General features: G+C 40.6%; 1 protein-coding gene and 1 long non-coding RNA gene across 9 annotated transcripts in view; both read left to right on the forward strand.

The window, feature by feature from the left end:
• LOC134211461 (uncharacterized) overlaps window positions 1–20,139 on the forward strand; it is a 161,467-nt gene that overhangs the window by 13,854 nt on the left and 127,474 nt on the right. For all 8 annotated transcript variants that reach the window (XM_062688336.1, XM_062688337.1, XM_062688332.1 and 5 more), the window contains exon 5: window positions 6,012–6,124. In XM_062688336.1, coding sequence (XP_062544320.1) covers window positions 6,012–6,124 — 113 coding nt within the window. The remainder of the gene's footprint in view (window positions 1–6,011; window positions 6,125–20,139) is intronic.
• On the forward strand, window positions 2,902–3,491 carry LOC134215702 (uncharacterized). The gene is made up of 3 exons (XR_009980278.1): window positions 2,902–3,105; window positions 3,163–3,321; window positions 3,384–3,491. It is a non-coding gene; the product is annotated as an uncharacterized LOC134215702 (long non-coding RNA).

Below are 20,139 nucleotides of genomic sequence, written 5' to 3' on the forward strand. Positions count from 1 at the left end.
TCGAGGAGGACTTGCAAGCACTCGGAGTATTCGAGAGATGGGTGCTTAGGACCATCTTTGGCGGGGTGCAAGAAGACATTGTGTGGCGGCTAAGAATGAACCACAAGCTCGCCCAGCTCTACGGCGAACCCCTACGCCGGAAGGGTACGATGGGCAGGACATGTTGCTAGATTGCCGGACAGCAACCCTGCAAAGATGGTGTTCGCTTCCGATCCGGCAGGTACGAGACGACGTGGAGCACAGCGAGCGAGATGGGCAGACCAGGTACAAAACGACTTGGCGAGCGTGGGGCGTATTCGAGGATGGAGAGATGCGACCTCGAACCGTATATTGTGGCGTCAAATTGTTGATTCAGTGTTATCTGTTTAGATGTAGACTAAATAAATGAAATGAGGTTTTTGACCAAAAATGCCGACCATTCCATCCGAACGGCATTTTCGGCCAGATTAATTATTCGACCAAATAAACCTGTTGAGTAAACGCTTTGACCAAAATAACTTTTTGGCCAAACTGTTTCGATCTAATAACCGTTCAGCCCAACTGTTCATGTTGGCCAAACGTGGTGCCTGGAATGATTTTCGGTCTGACGCCTCTTCTCCCTTTTAATAATTTCCAGTGGAATTGTCGAAGAACTTATTATGGACAATACACAGACATTCCTTTAAAATTTTCCGTTTAAATACCGAAAAATTTTCCGTGATAATAAGAAAAATACGTAGAAATTTTGAAGTATTCTATTCTTGAGGATATTTCAAAGAATTTTATGTGTGAATTTCTGTATAATACAAAACAGATATTTCGAAGAACTTTCCGTGGATATTTTGATCAGATTTCTGTAGAAATTTGAAACAATTTCCGGTGAAAAATATGAATAATTTCTTATGTGAATATCGAAGAATTTCTCTCAATTCCAAACAATTTTACTTTGGAATTAATAAAAAAAACTTCCCTTAAAAATTTCAGAGCCCGTGGAAAATCCGAAAATAAGAAGCAAGAAGAGAGAAAAAAGAATAAATATCAAAAAATATAGATTTAATTTTGGCAAGAATAAAAATCCAAATGCAAGAACCAAGAACAATAAATAAAGTCTTGTTCCTTTCTATGCAACTCCCTTTTTTGTGGAGTACGGAAAAAAAATGAAATATCTGAATCAAAATTGAATGAAACTAAATTTGAATCTGCAAAATGACCCCCCTATCTTCCCGAAGGACGTAATCCTAAGTCAAAATCTTGAGTATTTTACCATTTAATGGCCGGAGATGACTGAAATACATTCATGTGATTTTGATTACATACGTTGATTTTCCAAAGTTTAAGAATAAACAAAGAAAACCGGGAAGTTGCTCATGTTTTGCCCAACGCAAAATTACGCATGTCAATAAAAACATTTCCATGAATTGGTAAATGATTGCTAATGTGTGCGTGTTACATGATCTTGGAGGGTATACCCCGTTAGGCATAAGGACTATGGTGGACCACTCTTATATGAAAAAATCAAAATCATTGTTTCGAGACGTATACCCCTTGAAAATTGAAGTCTAAGTGGATGCTCAAAGGGCATGAAGTTTATATGGAAAAAATCAACTAAATATATGAGAAAGTGCATACTTTCCACTTTATTACCTACTAGTCGACCCAGCAGACGTTGTCCTGCATAGTAGGCGAGAATGTGCGTTGTAAACTGTTCTGCAGAATTTCCATACGAATCCATCTTTTAGTTGCACGATTTACTCATCTTAATTCGTTATTTTTGCATGAGCAAATATTATATAAACCCGTCGGAAACTATAACGAACATATCTGCTGAAGGAATGAAAAAAAAAACCATCCAGCCGTTTTAGAGTTAAGCGGATACGAACACAGACCATTTCATTTTTATTATATAGATAGGTGACACTGTAGTCAATCAATCATGCGGCTGCTCATCAGTGAAATTTACAATCTTTACATTATTGCAAAGAGGCTCCCAAAAACCGTCCCGAATGATTTTGAATGTTTTCATATAAGTATGGTCCACCCACAGCCGATGACATAAAGAAGGCTAAATTTTGCCTAACGTCCGTTATGACTAACATCCATTATGACTAACGTACTAATCCCTAACGTCATTATGCCAAACGTAGCGGACAAGATCTTAGACACGTTATTCGGCGTCTGAAGGAGATGATTTTATTCAATTTTCTGAAAATAAGTGTTTTGTAAAGATTTTTGTTTTGATTTGGTAACAATCAATTTTGCTCGGAAATACAACCGACATTTACTTAAATATGATGCTTTTCACTACTGGCCAGGGAATCAATTTTTCTTGGATGCGCTTGCGAAACAAGCGACAAAAGAGAACCAACGACAAAGCTTTGTTTTTGTCGGAGAGAATAATGACAAAGATCCAAATTTTTTTGTCAGCAACCAAAAAGAAGACAATTTTGTTGCTAACTATTCATCCCGTTATTTTGCATTATCTCTACAGCAAATTGCGGTTTTAGGCTATCATAGTTTCTACTTTTATGGAAATATTCAAGAATATAACTATGATTACAAAATTATCATCGTATTCTCGGAAATATCAGAGCACGCAGGCCAAATGATTCTTGTCATATTGTGTTTGGGTTCTGGCAAAGGCTTGTTGCGAGGTGTGTTTGTCAGTAACAAAATCTGTTGACGACAAAGGGTATATTGTTGGGCGTTGCTCGAATATTGATTTTTTGCTACTGGCTGCACTGAAAATAATCCACACGATTTAACCTAATGTTCCTATTCGATAAATTTATTTGATATCAACATATGATTATTGATATAGTTTCCCACGTTTTTCGAATGTTTTACCTGCACATCCTAGTGTAATTCACATTAAATTTATGAACAACTCTATTTTGACGCCGTTCATAAAAAATCCACCATACTTTCAAGTGAAACTGTAACGAATTCGCACCAAGTGCAGCGCCACATTATTCGAACGTGTTTGACGTTTGAATGTTGCAACAAACTGCAGTCAATTTTTTCTTTCATTCAAAATGGCTGACAGGCAACGAGAGATGGAAAATTTGCACCAAGAAGCCTCAAACGACGAAATAAACTTGTCTGTGGATCTAGTTAATCTGCTCAACCGTAAGTTTTATATACTTTTTTGGTTTTAGTTGATATATTAATTACATATAATTCCAGTATATGGTGTATAGTTTGCTGATGCCTCGTCAGTATAGGTTCAGCTTGGAATCACATCGGATATTGGCACAGAGACGCAAGTAATATCAGCGACGGAAGACGCATTCTCCGATGACCAGAACCCGGTTGACGAATCCAGTCAGCTACAGAGTTACAGTGGTGAGATAAATCAAAAACAAAACAAAACGGAACAAAATGTTTCTAATGTTAAATGTTTTCAGGAAAATTTCATCGATACCGGTGAATCAACGGATGAGAGTCTCGTTGACGGCGATTCCTCCGGAGTTAATTCAACCCCTTTTGATAAACTAAATTAGTTATACATGCCATGCTGTATTATGCTGTAATAAATAAGTTAAATTATAATGCTAAAACACCAAAACGCTTTTGTGTAAATCATTTCCTGTGTTGTTTGCTAGTTACGTCCTTTTTAATCTTGTGGTTGGAAATAAGATAATATAGATTTCAAAATTATTTCACTTTCAATTTCATGATAATTATATTTGAATTTCCGATATGAATGGCTATGACATCTGTCAATTTTAACTATCGATTTCAATTATCAAACACGTTACATCGATATGCGAACCTTTACCAATCAAACTTGGATCATACACTTTGTATTGACGTGTAAGGCTAGTGGATAACACATGACTGACAAGTAGTGAAGAATCATATGTGAAACACGTGACTTTATGGTTTGAAATCCTTTCAGTGTGTACATGTGCTAAGACAAGACAAGACAATACGGTAACTATCAATTTTGCTAAAAGGCAAAGACATTTTCTTAATGGCACCATGCATTACCTTAAGTCAGATCTAAATATCGCTCTCGAAGCTACTATCAATCAAAGTTTCAAATCCAAACTCATTTTAATATCCTTCCAAAGCGTACAACCGCTTAATACTGAACCGTCCCAGAGAGCACACCGGGAAAATATATAATTCAAAAAGCGTATAACCAGAGGAAAACACGAGAAAACTAATTTCCTCTTTTGTCTACACAAGCAGCTGCAACAGTCAGTGCCGAGTACCGCGCCGCCGCGCCGCGGCTGCAAGGCGAGGGTCTATTTACTCTGCCTGCGCTGTCGTTTGGTTTGCATGTTCAGCTTGGTTGCTTCCCAGTTCTGGCACCTTCGCAAGATTGGATCGGAACACAAAAGGAACAACGAAATAAGCTGGCACTTCTACCAAAGTCAAGTCACGCCGGATCGTTCTTCACATCTGCAGGAGGTTGGGTGCTGGAAAGGAGGACACCGGGTATGGGAAAACTTTCAATCCGTAAAAGCTCATCTGTGTCTATAGTTTCGAAAGTAGATGGTGGTTGGATCGCGGCATATATCAAGCTCTATCTGGAATAAGGGCGAATGTCGCAAGAGAGGATTCTCTTCGCCGACTTCCCCTCTTTTTAATAAAAGTGACAAGCAGTGGATTTCTTTGTGGTTTATCACCTCAGCACGATAGAAAACAATGCGAACTTGCATTCTGAGGTGATAAACTGCAAAGAAATCCTCTGCTTGTCACTTTTATTTAAAAGAGGGGAAGTCGACGAAGAGAATTCTCTCTTGCGACATTCGCCCTTTTACCAGATAGAGCTTGATATAGGCAAGCTTTCCATCGCGAGGCGACAAGAATGTGGCGATATGAAAACTACTTTACTCTTTGTGCAACATTGTAAAACGATAATAGTGTGAAGCGCTCGAAGCAATCGCTTCGGTACATTGTTATTCATGAATTAAATTACAATTAAAATTTCCAACAGCATTATTTCCATCATTGTTGAAGATACCGTCAGCAGCAGCAATGTCAGTACTAGTCCCGGTAATGAGTTGAACTTTTAGTTGAGACTTGAAATACAACAAGACGATAGCTTGTTAGTTAGTGGTCTAAGTAGAATTATGGTAAAGTCATAGGTTTCCTCTACTAAAAAGCTTTATATTTAACGAAGCAGATCTAAACCTAAAACACAAATGTTGGTGAGTCAGATGATTATACCATGTTTGAACTGCGTATCAGTTCAAGTATCACCCAAAGCTATTCCAACAACGTTTCGTAATTACAAATCAATATGCCGACTATCTATACAATATGCATTTATTGTAATCCTTGGAATCTACATCATTAATTTGGTTCGTGTATAAAACCTGTTGTACTCGTTGATCCTCTCCATCCAATTGACCGGAATGGTTTTCCTGGAACTGGAAGAAAAACTTTCAATTCATTATGCGTCATTACCACGTGGGGGCTTTTTAACATGCAAACTTAAGCAGTTCTCGTTAAATTGTCACTTAATGTTGTTTTAATGTTGGCCAAACCATCTCCCAAAATTTTCGTCCACACTCACCCAGTTTACGTAGCAGTAGCCCTTTCCATACTCACGAGCTTTTCCAAGCATTACATTCCGTAACTTTCTCATTTCGAAGCAACCTAACCTCACCCTGGCTTCGATGTTCACCTTGCCTCTCCAGCGAATGCTGAGCGAGAAAATGTTTTCCTTTCCGGATCGCTTGGCTTCGCCAGCTGGAAATAAGAAACACGGGTGAACGTGCGATACACCACTACTGGTGTTCGCATTACCTCCCACGAAGCCACGTCTAAGGGTTGTGTTGTGTTGAATCGGGTGGCTCGGCGATAGGAAATGGAGCTTATAGGTTAAGGGGACTTCATCCATGCCCGCCCGTATGAAGACATTAAATGTAATGTATTTAACTTTTCTTTTATGATTTTTATTCCCATCCTGTTTGGGTTCCGGTGTCAACGTTGTCGCAAAGGGTTTTGTGCCACGACCGCGAACATAGCTATAGAGGATTTAGCCAATATAGTGTCGTGTTGTCTTTTGTTCGTTTCAGAGCTTAAACAGCTGTACAAAATTTCCAAGGAGCTGCTGCTGGCGGTGAAAATATTAACGGAGAGCTGGAACGATGCTCAAATGGCAAGCCGGAGCTGCAAGCATTGCGAGAAGGTGAGTTCAAAGCTATTCTTGTCGAAGTTGAAACCAACAGATTTTTTTTTAGTGACAATCGAATTTCATAGCCCCTTAGAGGCCGTGCGTATTGAATGCCGTAAATTAGATGTTCTAAGATCTCCAAATAATTCTGAAGTTCAGACCTAAACAATCGACCACCTCAGCTACTCTCAGTTAGAGGTGTGCGCCGCCGCCGCCGACATTTTTGCATCGGCGTGCCGTCGTTTATCATTTGTCACGCGCTGATCTATAATTTTCCACGCAGATTCAAATATAAAATGTCCGCAGAATTTCCAGTAGAAATTCCGAAGATTTAGTGGAATTTTTGATTAATCCCTTGAAACTCCAGAGAATTTTTCGTGAAGATAGCAATGATTTTCTTGAAAACTCCATACAATTTCTTATTGAAGTTTAGAAAAACTAAGAAAAACTCGTGAGGAAATTGCGAAGGATTTCCCGTTGAAATCAAAAGAATTTCTCGTTGAAATTGAATTTTTAAACGAAAAAAGATCGTTCGGCAGAAAGCCATTTGGCCGAAGACCACAAGGCTGAAAGTTGTTTGGCCAAATATATCGTTTGACCAAATAGACCATTTGGTAGAAGACTAAGTAGCCTAAAGTTATTTTTCCGAAAATGTCATTTGGTCGAACAGTTCATTTGTTTGAAAATAACGTTTAGCCGACTAGCTCAGTTGACCGAGATGGTCGATACGAAAACTATTTTTTAGCTTTTAGTGGAATGTATTCACTTGTCATAAGATGGGCTTGTACTGTTACATTTAATTCCACTGCTTTATTGTTCCTTTGACAGATACGTATATCGACCTCAACAGTGAGGCCGTCTTCAGTGTTTCGTACTGGAGACAGAATACTCGCTGGAAGTTGTTCCAAATTTCTACAGGAAAATATTCAGAAGAAGGAAGAAGGAATACTTTAACGTGGACTTTTTCAATCTAGATTAATTGATTTTTTCCGTCAAAAATTGTATCTCGTTTTATTGTCTCGGTCGATTCTTTGGCTTATTTAAAGTCAACTTTCCCGAAGAACGCATATTTTTGGAAGCCTCTAAATATTTCTAAAATCTAAAACTAAACCCGAAAAAGTCCACTGCATTGTCTATAAGAAACTCTTGGGAAATTCGACTGGCCGAAAGCATCAGTCGGCCGAACTGGTAATTTGGTCGAATAAGCCGTTTGCCCTAACAAGTCGGTTGGCCATAGAAGTCATTAGGCGACAATGCCTTTTGGGCATTTGGCCGAAAATGCTATTAGGCATACGGCCAAATATCAATTACTGAATGGATCTTCTTCTTCTTCTTCTTCTTCTTCTTATTGGCATTACATCCCCACACTGGGACAGAGCCGCCTCGCAGCTTAGTGTTCATTAAGCACTTCCACAGTTATTAACTGCGAGGTTTCTAAGCCAGGTTACCATTTTTGCATTCGTATATCATGAGGCTAACACGATGATACTTTTATGCCCAGGGAAGTCGAGACAATTTCCAATCCGAAAATTGCCTAGACCGGCACCGGGAATCGAACCCAGCCACCCTCAGCATGGTCTTGCTTTGTAGCCGCGCGTCTTACCGCACGGCTTAGGAGGGCCCCCTGAATGGATAATATGGTCAAAAATGGCCACTCGTTTGGCGAACTGGCCTTTTTTCAAATGACAAAATTACGTTACTATTCTACTTTTACGTTACTTTTTCTACTTTCCTCGCTTTAAGAAAGGACACAGACTGGAGTGCGTCAATTATCGAGGAATGACCCTCCTTAATTCGGCGTACACATTATGTCCCGTATTCTGTTCAACAGATTGAGGCCGCTTGAAGAGTCCTTCGTCGGCGAATACCAAGCAGGTTTTCGGATCAAATGTTTACTCTGAGACAAATCCTTGATAAATTCCGGGAGTACAACTTAATGCAGACACATCATCTGTTTATTGATTTCAAGGCGGCGTACAATTCAGTAAAACGGAATAAATTACGGCAAATTATGCTTGAACATGGTTTTCCGGCAAAACTGATACGGCTGATTCGTTCAACATTGGACGGATCGAAATCAAGTGTCAGGGTTGCGGATGAAATATCGATATCATTTGTTACCTTAGATGGATTAAAGCAGGGTGATGCACTCTCGAATCTACTGTTAAATATAGCGCTCGAGGAAGCGATTAGGAGAGCTGTTGTGCAAAGAAGCGGTACCATTATCACAATGCTCCTGGGCTTTGCGAACGATATCATTATTATCAGAATTGATCGCTGTGCCGTGGAAGAGGCTTTTGTGCCTTTTAAAAGGGAGAAAGCGACGATTGGACTCCCGATCAACATCAGCAAAACGAAGTACTTGGTCGCTGACAATCAACTGAAGTAGTAGAAGAATTTGTGTATCTTGGAACATTAATGACGTGCGATAATGATGTTACCAGCGAGGTAAAAAGGCGTATTGCAGCTGCAAATAGGGCTTATTATCTGCAAACGATGACAAAATTTGCGCTGTATTCTCCTCTGATTCTTCCGGTGGCTTTATACGGTCATGAAACATGGACGTTAAAGGAGGCTGTTCGGACAGCTTTCGGAGTGTTTGAGCTTTCAGAGTGCTGCGGACAATACTCGGCTGTAAACAGGAGAACGGTATCTGGCGGCGTCGCTTGAATAACGAGTTGTACCAGGTGTATAAAGGGCTGTATATTATTGAGCTTATACAACACGGCAACAAAGATAATATTTAGTAGAGAACCCGGAAGAGGCCGAAGGCTTCGAGGAAGGCCGCGTACACGATGGCTTTTTGCAGTTGAAGAGGACCTGAGGGCGCTCAATGCTCAGGGCGGCTGGAAGCGATTGGCCCAGGATCGAGTCCAGTGGAGAAGTATACTCCATTCGGCGTAGGTTCATCAAAGATCTGTAGCCCATCAAGCATCAAGTAATTTCTACTTTTAAAATCAATACTGGCCTTTAAGCTAAAAGCTAAGCTAAAAGTCATCTAGCCCAAGTCCATTTAGCCGAGCTGAGCTGAACGTTTATCTGAAGCTGTTATCAGGTCGAAAATTGTTTGACCGAAAATGTTCGGCTGAATTGATCATTTTGCTAACAAGTCGTTTAGACGAATAGGTTATTTGGCAGAAAATGCCGTTTTGCCGAAAGGGTTGTTTTGCAGAAAGGACATTTTCGGGCCAAATAGCTCTTTCTGCCAAACGACCATTCCTTCCAAATGATATTTTCGGTCAAATGCCCGGCTACATGTCGCTTTCGGCCAAACTACATTTACGGACTTACGAAATTCGACTTAATGGGATTTGGTTAGATGTCGTGGAGGTGGTTATCGACTGTAATTAACCCGTTGAAGTGTTTATCGGCTATGCAGTCTGATGACCAACTAAAACGCTATATTAATTCTGATCCGACGTTTCGGTACCTTTATAGGTCCTTTTTCAATGGATTCTGTAGATGCGGTGTGTGGTTAGTTATAAATTTTAGTATAATGTTATGTTCTATTGTGTCTTACAAAATCGCTCAGCGTTTCATTGTCATAAGTGTCCTTCGTATAGCCAAATAATTGAGTGTTCTTGCTTGGAATTTTGTTTTCTTGCTCTAGTTCATGTGTGAACTGGAGATATGAACTGTAGCTATTGAAGACCGATAAGATGTTCTGTGCTTCATTCGGCGGTACAGCAAGGAGAAGATTGTCGACATATTTCCGAATGACTGGGGGAGTGAAGGAGAGTTTACTCACGGCGAAATCTATTAGGTCTTCCATAATGGTTAGATGGCTTTTGTCCCGTGGCCAAACAACATTTTCGGCCATATGAGCCATTCTGTCAAACGACCATTTCGGAAAAACGGGCTGATGACCTATTATGCCAAATTACCTTTTCGGCCACACGACTTGACAGGGAAAACGACTTTTTCGGCCAAACTACCAGTTCGGCCGTATTAAGCCCATGGATTTTCCCAAGAATTGTTTTATGGACAATACACTACTTGTTAGATAACTCAATAGGAACTTTCCGTGGCTATTCCGAACATGTGGAACAACTTCACAAGTAAATTCCGAAGAATCTCCTGCTGAAATTCCAAACAATTTTCTTAGGGATATCTATAGAGCTTCTGTTGGTAATTCCAAACCAATCTCGAAACTTCAAAGTAATTCCCCTGGAAAATCCGAAAATAATTTTTAAATGAATATTTTGGAAAAAATTTGGGATTTTTTTTTTTTTTTTTGAAGAAGTTCATTAAATTTTTCAGGCGAAATTCGATAGATTCTTCTGTTAAGGTCTTGAAAACATGCCAAAACGCCGCCGCCGACCAGAATTCTGAGCAACGCCGACCAGTACAAAAGCAATAGCATCCCTTTAACCTCCTTTGTAACGTTCCTTAATTCGTCGTTTTATGCGAATTGTTTACAGTTCGGTACAGGGAAGCAAGATAAATACACTACAAGGTGCTCCAATCTCCCAAATTTATGATTCAGCCATATTGGATTTTAGTAGAAAGGTCTAACAAAAGTCCCGAAAACGTTGTTGGACAATGGTGATGTCAAGGATCCGTCTTCTACTATTTACCCCAAAGGAGTACCAGCAGAGAAGATTTCTGGCTCAGGAATTTGATTAGTTCTGGAAAATTCTAATTTAGATGCAAGCTGGGTGTTTGGGACCAGTTTATCCCAAATCCAAAATACTGGCCTAAACAAACGGAAAAAGGCTTCGTTAGGCCTGTTTAGGTTGATATTAGTGACCTGATTTCAAGATTTCATTTGACGGCTTTCACAATCATTTTGATCAGTTTACCTTTTTCCACTAGGTTCAGTTGCGCGCAACTCCCTTGGTATGCGAACCGCTCTTATTAGCCTCACACCCTATCCCATACTAGTACATTAGGGTAGCTCAAAACTTTTTTCGATTTTTTATGGGTCGTCTAGTTATTCGGTTCTATTTAAATTCAAATCGGTCAACATTTGGGCGGCTTAGCACTCGTTGAAAGTTTATATGGAAAAAAAATGTATGCAGAAACATCCAAAAACAGTGATTTGCAGTTAGACGGCACAATTTACGATGAAGAACTATGATGCTCATTCAGATCTTGAACTATTTAATACAGAATGTTATGCTGAAAACCAGAAGGAGACGTGAGCCATTCGCATGGCCTTTATGGTCCTATATGGAAACAGTAGGATGCTACTAGTTTTGCACCAATGGTTGTTGTCTTGGTAGAACCCTTAGATTTGAACTCCATAATGGCTTGAAGGAGGGGCCCTCCTTAGCAGTGCAGTAAGACGCGCGGCTACAAACCAAGACCATGCTGAGGGTGGCTGGGTTCGATTCCCGGTGCCGGTCTAGACAATTTTCGGATTGGAAATTGTCTCGACTTCCCTGGGCATAAAAGTATCATCGTGTTATGGAAACTCATATGTGAATATGTACGTTATGTGGAAGATATTGATTTAAAAAATGTATTGGAGGTAACCACTTTCCCTATGATGGGACTCGAACCCACGTGGTAGTGTTGGCTTGAGAAATGGATTGCGAGTGATTTGACTATGCGTCCAATTTGGGAATCTCGAGCTCGTTCAGTAGCCGCTAGGTTGCGAAGGCCGACGGAGGTCCTTCGTAGCTTAGTTGGTTAAAGCACCAGTCTAGCGTACTGTAGGGTCATGGGTTCGAGTCCCATCGAAGGGAAAGTGGTTACCTCCAATACATTTTTCAAATCAATATCTTCCACATAACGTACATATTCACATATGAGTTTCCATAACATTGTAAATTAACGTCCAAGTCGGGTGGTTTAATCCCGGAAATAGGCAATTCTCTTTGATTGAACTGAACCTGAGTTGCGTGCTCTTGCCTACGCAATGCGGTCAGGTCTGAGCTTGACGACCGACTGGCAAATGCTTACACAACCTCACTTGATCAGTACAGTTGCTGATGAAGAATGTGTACAGCCGCCAGACATTCTAAATACTCACGCTCCTCTAATGTGAACGTGTACTATACACATGTGGTAGTGTTGGCTTGAGAAATGGATTGCGAGTGATTTGACTATGCGTCCAATTTGGGAATCTCGAGCTCGTTCAGTAGCCGCTAGGTTGCGAAGGCCGACGGAGGTCCTTCGTAGCTTAGTTGGTTAAAGCACCAGTCTAGCGTACTGTAGGGTCATGGGTTCGAGTCCCATCGAAGGGAAAGTGGTTACCTCCAATACATTTTTCAAATCAATATCTTCCACATAACGTACATATTCACATATGAGTTTCCATAACATTGTAAATTAACGTCCAAGTCAGGTGGTTTAATAGGCAATTATCTTTGATTGAACAGTATCATCGTGTTAGCCTCATAAGTCATGATATACGAATGCAAAAATGGTAACTTGGCTTAGAAACCTTGCAGTTAATAACTGTGGAAGTGCTTAATGCACTAAGCTGCGAGGCGGCTCTGTCCCAGTGTGGGGATGTAATGCCTATAAGAAGAAGAAGAATAGCTTGGAGGATTTAGAACTCAGTTGGTCTCAGCATGGTCTTGGTTTGTAGCCGCGCGTCTCACCGCACGGCTGAGGTGAGCCCCACGAATTGGACATATCTAAATACGCATGGCTTTGTGACACAATGAGTTGCTATTGGTTTTGCGCTGTGCGTAGTTGACGTGGTAGAACCTTCAGGACTGTACTCCGTAATGATTTGGACAACTTAGAACGTCCATAACGACATATCCAAATCGTAAATCGCCATACGTATCTTCTTTGGACCTGTATGGGGTGACAATGGGGTGCTATTGGTATTGTACTGAGCGAAGTTGACGAGGTAGACTTTTCAGGTCTGAACTCGAGAATGATTTGGAAATCCTAGAATATCTGCAGGAATATTGACAGCATCACATTACATGTCTTTGATATAATTTTTCAAGACATTTACGCATAAAAACAACAATAAAACATCAAACGTCATTCTCATAAAATTTATTAAAAATTTAATTTCGCGACATTCTTATAAAATCCTTCCACTGTCGATTGCAGAATTAGGGTGTGGCCGATCATCAATCTTTTCAGTTTCGGAAAATTTATGAGTTGGCGATCATTTTGGATATATAAACACAAAAATTCAGCCGAGAAATGCCGGAGATATTGCTGAGTCAAATCCGGTTTTTTAGAGCCCTTCAGGAACGCCCCAATAGGTCAACGTTTGCAAACATAGCTTTCCCCGAAATAGGAAAAGTCAAGAAGTTTCAAACCTCCACGTTGTGTTGAAATTTGTATTTTATTCGTATGGGACCCCCTCTCTCCTACAGAAGGGGATCGGTCTCGACGCACCACAGAAACATCCCGAGCAAAGCTTGAGGGCAAATCGATAACTTGTTTTGATGTTGTGAAATCGTCGAATATGATTACTCAGTTTGTTATCCTTTTGGTCGTTTTAACGGTTAAAATAACAAAATATAGCAGGAAAATCTTACTTTGATATCAAAACGAAAACTATTCCTGCTATCGATAAGAGCAAATCGAAAACGTAATTTGATATTGGTTTCGATTACAAAATAAGTACACAGTTTGATATCAGATCATACAATTTTGAAATCTACAGCAAATGAGATCTTGACTTTGTGACAGGGGGAGAGGGGGTCTTGTATTGTGTTACGTCCGACAAGAAAAATTACCGAATTATGTTTTAGTAACAAGTTGATTAGCTAAAAAAGATTTAAATTTGCTATTAAGGTACTTAATTCTGTTGTTAAAACTATTTTTTTCCTGACATGTGCTGCTCGGGACCCCCCCCCCCTCTTCAAAAGAGGGGAGGGATCTCAAACCACCACAAAGCCATTTCTTGCCTTCCAAAAACCTCAACATGCCAAATTTGATTCCAATTGCTTGATTAGTTCTCGAGTAGTGATGAAATTTGTGTTTCATTTGTATGGGAGGAGGAGGAGGGGTATCGAATCATCATAAGAATCTTCCCCGGCTCCAAAAATCGCTGTATACATTTTTTACGCCTATCGGTTTAGTAGTTTAGGAACTTATAACGGTCGGACATATTCATGTGAATAGATAATAATTGAAATTTATTCTTAATGGTTGGAAAAACTTGAAAATTAGTTGTCGTGCTGGTTGATAGCTAACCATATTGTGTTTTCTTATGTTACACATGTCTCATGTTACATGAACCAAACATAAAAGAAGAACGCCTACAGGATGTTCACGAGCATGCGAATATTTGGACAGCCAGGAAGCGTAGAGTGTATCATACTCATGATGCGTGTAGGCATCTTTTTCTGGTCAAACACCGAAAGCACCTCCCAAAGTATGACATAAGTTACAACTAAAAATCAATTACCTCCACTCCCCACCTTTTTTTTTGCTAACACCAACGGAATTAGCTTTCCCGTCGAGCATAATTTATTCAACACCCTTTCGGCTAATGATTGACGGCTTGGCTGTTCTCCATATGTTTGGCATCGACCGCCGCCATCGCCACCACAGAGACCGATGAAAACAATCGGGTGTATTACGGGCGGACGACATCTACGACGAGCACGGCGACTTGAGCTCCACGGTCGATGGCTGTTGTATGCTCATAAATTTAAAGACCTTTGCCAATATTACGCCAATAAGAGGCGCACATGTATAGGTCGCCGTACACCCACACATTCACACAATGTTGCCGCCATCCGATCCACCAAGGGGAAACGCGTTTGTGCCGGAGGTGATGGCGCCCACCTGACTGCCAGCGTTCATGGCCAACGACCGACCAGGTAGAACAACCATAAGTCATAAATCCTGAAACAAATTTGCCTCCAAATACCTTTTTCCCGTTTTCCTGGATCTGTTGAACCGATCTACCGGGGTGAGGTCTCACTCTCTTGTTAGGCCGATTGGAGGCCCACGACGCACAGTGGGGATGTTCCAAAAATAATGCAAATAATAGCTTCATCTTCATGATAAAATTAATCATTGCTATAATTATTTAAACAAAGCATATAGGAAAAAGTTTAAAACTATTTTCCGATTCAATTAGAACTAGAATTAATTTAAAGCTCTTTATAAACAAGGCATTCAAAAACTATCACGCTGCTCCATTAAAAGCTTCATCGCTCTTGGCTTATTTGAGTTTGTTTTGCAAAACTTGCACTATTGTTCATTTAAAAGAACATCCTTTTCTGAACTACAATACATTTTTGCAATTCCTGATCATAATAATTGGTTTACAGTTGTCATTTGAGTGATAAAACGGCCATACCAACAGAATGGGTGCTTTAATGACCATTATGCAACTCAAAGGGGTTGTATAATATTCGTTATAGCACTCATTTGGGTGCTATAATGAAAAACCTACATTGGGACAGTAGTTACATGACTACATTTAGCTGAATTAGTTTGGGTGAGTGTTTAAATAGTGTTCTCTGAGCGTCTCGTAATAAATGAAATGGTTTGTTAGACATAACATCACAATTTTTCAAAGGCAATTGCATCCATCGCTTCATAGCTTCTCAAGCTATGCAATTTGGCACGATAAGATGGAATCTTATTGTTCTCTGCCATAACATAATTTATTGGCATGAATGATCATGTTGAGTAAATTCGATTGTACAATTTTGGTATAGATTTACCATATTAAAGCCCATTTTCGTCATTGCAAAAAGTAGCGTGTGCAACTCGTTGCAAAACTCGATTTTTCTGCACTCGTAGTATTTATCCAACTCGGCAAGCCTCGTTGGATAAACGTACAACTCGTGCTGAAAAAATCATCTTTTTGCAACTAGTTGCACAAACTACTATTTTCACATTCATAGACAATATTCATAATTTTGAAGGTATATATTTGCGGAAGTCGATTCTTATGTCAACGCTGCTTGTATCTATAGTCCATAGAAAAATCAAGCTATAGGCGTACAATAGCTAAATGTTAATTTAGATATCCTTCAAACCTAATTCCTTCTTGACGTATTTTGAAACCGATTTCTTCGTTTGTAAAATGCAATGATTGCCAATAATTAAACGCGAGAAACAAAACCGACTGCTATCCACTGTACACCGTGCCATGTGAACCATCGGGGCTGCTTACAAAATGATTGCAAAAGCTGAGTGAAACATCAATCAATATCGGTTTTCCATAAGCTCCGGGTCCGGGGCCGAAAGAGCTCGATAAGCAGCAGCTGCCACCTACCGAACCGATTCGTTAGGTACCAACCGTAACCATGAACCGAACCAAGTAAATGCCCAAAGCGTCAGCAGATGGTGCCCTGGAAATATATTTACGGGCTGTCGTGTTCAATAATAAACCAACAACAGCTGGTGCGTGGCATTCTTGCGAAAGTCATTTGTGCTTCCCTCGGATCGGATAAGTAATTATAACGCAATTTGTTACCATTTGCGGTTTTTGACAGCATTAACAAGTCCGCACACAATCAACTTCCCATTCCGATTTCAGCCATTTCCGCTGCGTCACTTGTGGTGCTCTTTCGATCTTGACATTTACTGCGTTGTTATGCTTTGAAAAGTGGTGAAGAGTTAGAGCTTGAGATGTTTGAAGTGTCGGTGGTAAGACTGGTTGATTATTGTTATTCTTCGAGCGGACATTAAAGTTTTGTGTTTACTTTTTATGTGCACAACTTGTAGCCTACCATTTACATTTTCATTTATGTATTTAGTTTACATCAAAACAGATAACACTGAATCAATAATTTGACGCCACAATACACGGTTCTAGGCCACATCTCTTCATCTTCGATTGCGCTCCACGCTCGCCAAGTCGTTCTGTACCTGCACAGTCCACCTCGCTCGCTGCGCTCCTCGCTTTCTTGTTCCTGCCGGGTCGAAAGCAAACACATTCTTTGCTGGATTGCTGTCCAGCATTCTTACAATATGCGCTGCCCATCTTATCCTTCCAGCTTTAGCTACCTTCTGCTCAGTAAACAACATATCGTATAACAAACAGCAAATAAAGTCGCATTTGCGTCCATCAAAAATCTAAATCGCATTGCATATCAAACTTTGTCAGATTATTGTCGAAAAATGTTATATTGGATGCATTCGATACGATAATTTTTACCGCAGTGAAAATCTATCGTAATTCAGTGATTATCATTATTATCAGCCGTTATTAGCCGTTAGCAAGGATCCAAGGTAAACGAATTCTTCGATCATTTTGTAACCGTTCGCCAAAATCGTAGTCTGAAAAAAACAATCTACCAACGAAATGGTCGAAAACGTACGAGAACAATATATTCTAAAACGGAATTGCTGAAAATAAAATAAATTGGCATCCAAAACTTCTAAATTTACTTTTATTCAAATAAATTAGTTCATTCTAGTTGGACGATAAACTACTCGGGCTTAGGCTAAACCTGGGAAACGTTAATGGTCTATTTACAATATTTCCACGTGTGTACCTACGCAGGATTTTTTTTATCGATGGTGGCATTCCAGCGGATGCTGAAGGCGGGGTGCCGAAAACGGATCTTTCCGGTGGAGCGCCACAGATGATTCGTCGGACCGAGCAGGCGACACCGTTGCCTTCGGAGTTACCGACAGCTTGCCAGTGGGCGATCGCCCCTCCACAAAATGGCGGCACGTCGCGAGCTAGTGCGCAAAATGGCCGAATTAGGCGACCCCAACTTCAATTCGTTGACAAAAGTTCATTTTCGAACCAATTTACAATTTTTTGAACCAAATTGAAGTTATGAACTCCGCAGATTTCGTTACGGACTGAGTTTTGCAATTTGGCCATTCTGGTTCCCAGGAATCGGTTTTGGAGGAACATAGATTCTTAGGCCAATTTTTGGCGTGATTTATAGCCTTTCGAAGGGTAATTAAGAAAATGCTCTCCAACAAACCCAGTAGAATGTAGTCATTATTTATTTCCAAGGATCAATACAATTCTTGGTTATTCCACCGTCCGGTGTCCCTCCAGAAGACCCAGGACGTCCGTTCTATAGAAGAGCGCGTTTTTTTTCCAAAACTTTTCATTATCGAACGCTGAGTAACAAATAATTGTGGTGGCCAATTTCAATGGACCTGAATGACCACCGGAGGTCCTTTCGTAGATCCGAAACGTCCGTAATAGTGGTCGATTAATGAAACTCATCATAGAAGAACGCGGTTTTTTCAAAGCTTTTCATTATCTAACGCTGAGTAAAAAACGATTGTGGTGACCCATTTTGATGGACCCGAGTGGCCGCCGGAGTTCCTCCAGAAGATCCGCAACGTCTGTAAAAGTGGTCAATTGATGAAACTCATCATAGAAGAGCGCAGATTTTTTCCAAGCTTTTCATTTCATTTCGAACGTTGAGTAACAAACAACTGTTGTGACCTATCTTGATGGACCTGAGTAACCACCAGAGCTCCTCCAAAAGATCCAGAACGTCCGTAGAAGTGGTGAATTCTTTAAACTTGTCATAGTAGAGTGCGATTTTTTCAAAGCTTTCCATTTTCGAACGCTGAATAACAAATGATTATGGTGATCCATTGTGATAGACCTGAGTGGCCACCGGAAGCCCTCCAAAATATCCGGAAACTCCGTAAAAGTGGCTAATTCATGAAACTCATCATAAAAGAGCGCAGTTTTCCGACCCCCACCCTTGAATCAGAGGTTAAGCTCTGCCTCCAATGGAATATTAACAGCTATTGGAATAAGAGATATTGGATTATCAACCGCCCCCTGGGTTATTGGCCTACAGGAGGTTAACCGTGTAACCTCCGGTGCTATGGATCACTCCCTCGGAGGAAGTGGGTTACTAAGCTAGTGGCCAACATCAGACATTTAGTGGACATTCCCGACCCGCTACACGACATCATAAACAAGGGGAGTAGCATTATTGTCGACTCTCTTTCCCCTCTCCCCCTCTTGGGAGACATGAACGCACACTACCCAGCCTGGGGAGATCTAATAGGCCCGATCCCCGTGGTGTCGACTTACTGGAAGCTTTTGAGTCTGCTGACCTGATGCCTCTCAATAATGGCTCACCAACCTTCTTCAACGGCCATAGCCATCGACGTACCCAAGCAGCACCTCCTGTTTCTCAGTGAGTAACAACAACTGTGGTGTGACTTACTAAAGATCTGACTTATGCACAACGCGTCGTATTTGGAACTCCTTTGTGACTCAAAAAGCGCAAGAGGTGGAGCCTATTTGCAACATCTTGCGGCTACAATGAAAATAAAAACACAAAAACCAACCGGGAATCGAATCATGGACCTTGAGATTTGCAACCTTGTACTATAACCATCACACCAACAATTCTATTTGGAGATTCTGCTACAAGTGCACTACATAAACAACAAAGTCATTTGTAACTTCATTGTACCTTATACGGAACATGTAGGGGACTGTCAAAAATAAAATACTGCTCAGCTGAGCTCAAAGTGTTTTGCAACCTATCAGAAACATTGTCGTAACAGCAATGAACCGAAGTGTTATTAATTCTGCAACTTATCTGTTTTGTTTCTGATATGAAACACATCGAATTTTAAACCACCCAAGAAGTCAGAAGGGTAGAATATTGCGACGCCACTTAAACGGAAATGAAACATTGTAATTTTCTGAAACAGGGTAGTGGCTTTAATGTGACTCGATGTATTGACAGTGTCTTCAATGCAATTTATTAGGAACAAACATCTATTTGAAAGATGTTGCGCGTGTTGCTTGGGTAATCATTGCCAATCGGTTCATTTTCCCCATACTCAAGTGGGAAGTCTCTTCTAACTGTTTTGGGAGCAAGCACTTCTTAATAATGGTCACTGCCCACGCCTCCTCTCCCAACACCTCCCGGAGGCCACGTTGGCGATACGAAGCCGCCAACTGGGAAGCCAATGATCACCACCTTCGCCGCTCTCTTGAGAATTACACTCCATCAACACTATCTGAATTCGCCCAGATCGTCTTGGATGCTGATGGGACGTCTATACCACGAACCAGCAGCCAAGCTGGACGTAAAGCCCTTCGTTGGTGGTCGGGTGGTTAAAGCGCGTAGGAAGGCCCTCCAATTCCTTTGGAGACTTCCCGCTAGTCATCCAAGAAAGATAAGTGCGCTACA

The sequence above is a fragment of the Armigeres subalbatus genome, chromosome 2, assembly GCF_024139115.2.
Source record: "Armigeres subalbatus isolate Guangzhou_Male chromosome 2, GZ_Asu_2, whole genome shotgun sequence".
NCBI lineage: Eukaryota > Metazoa > Arthropoda > Insecta > Diptera > Culicidae > Armigeres > Armigeres subalbatus.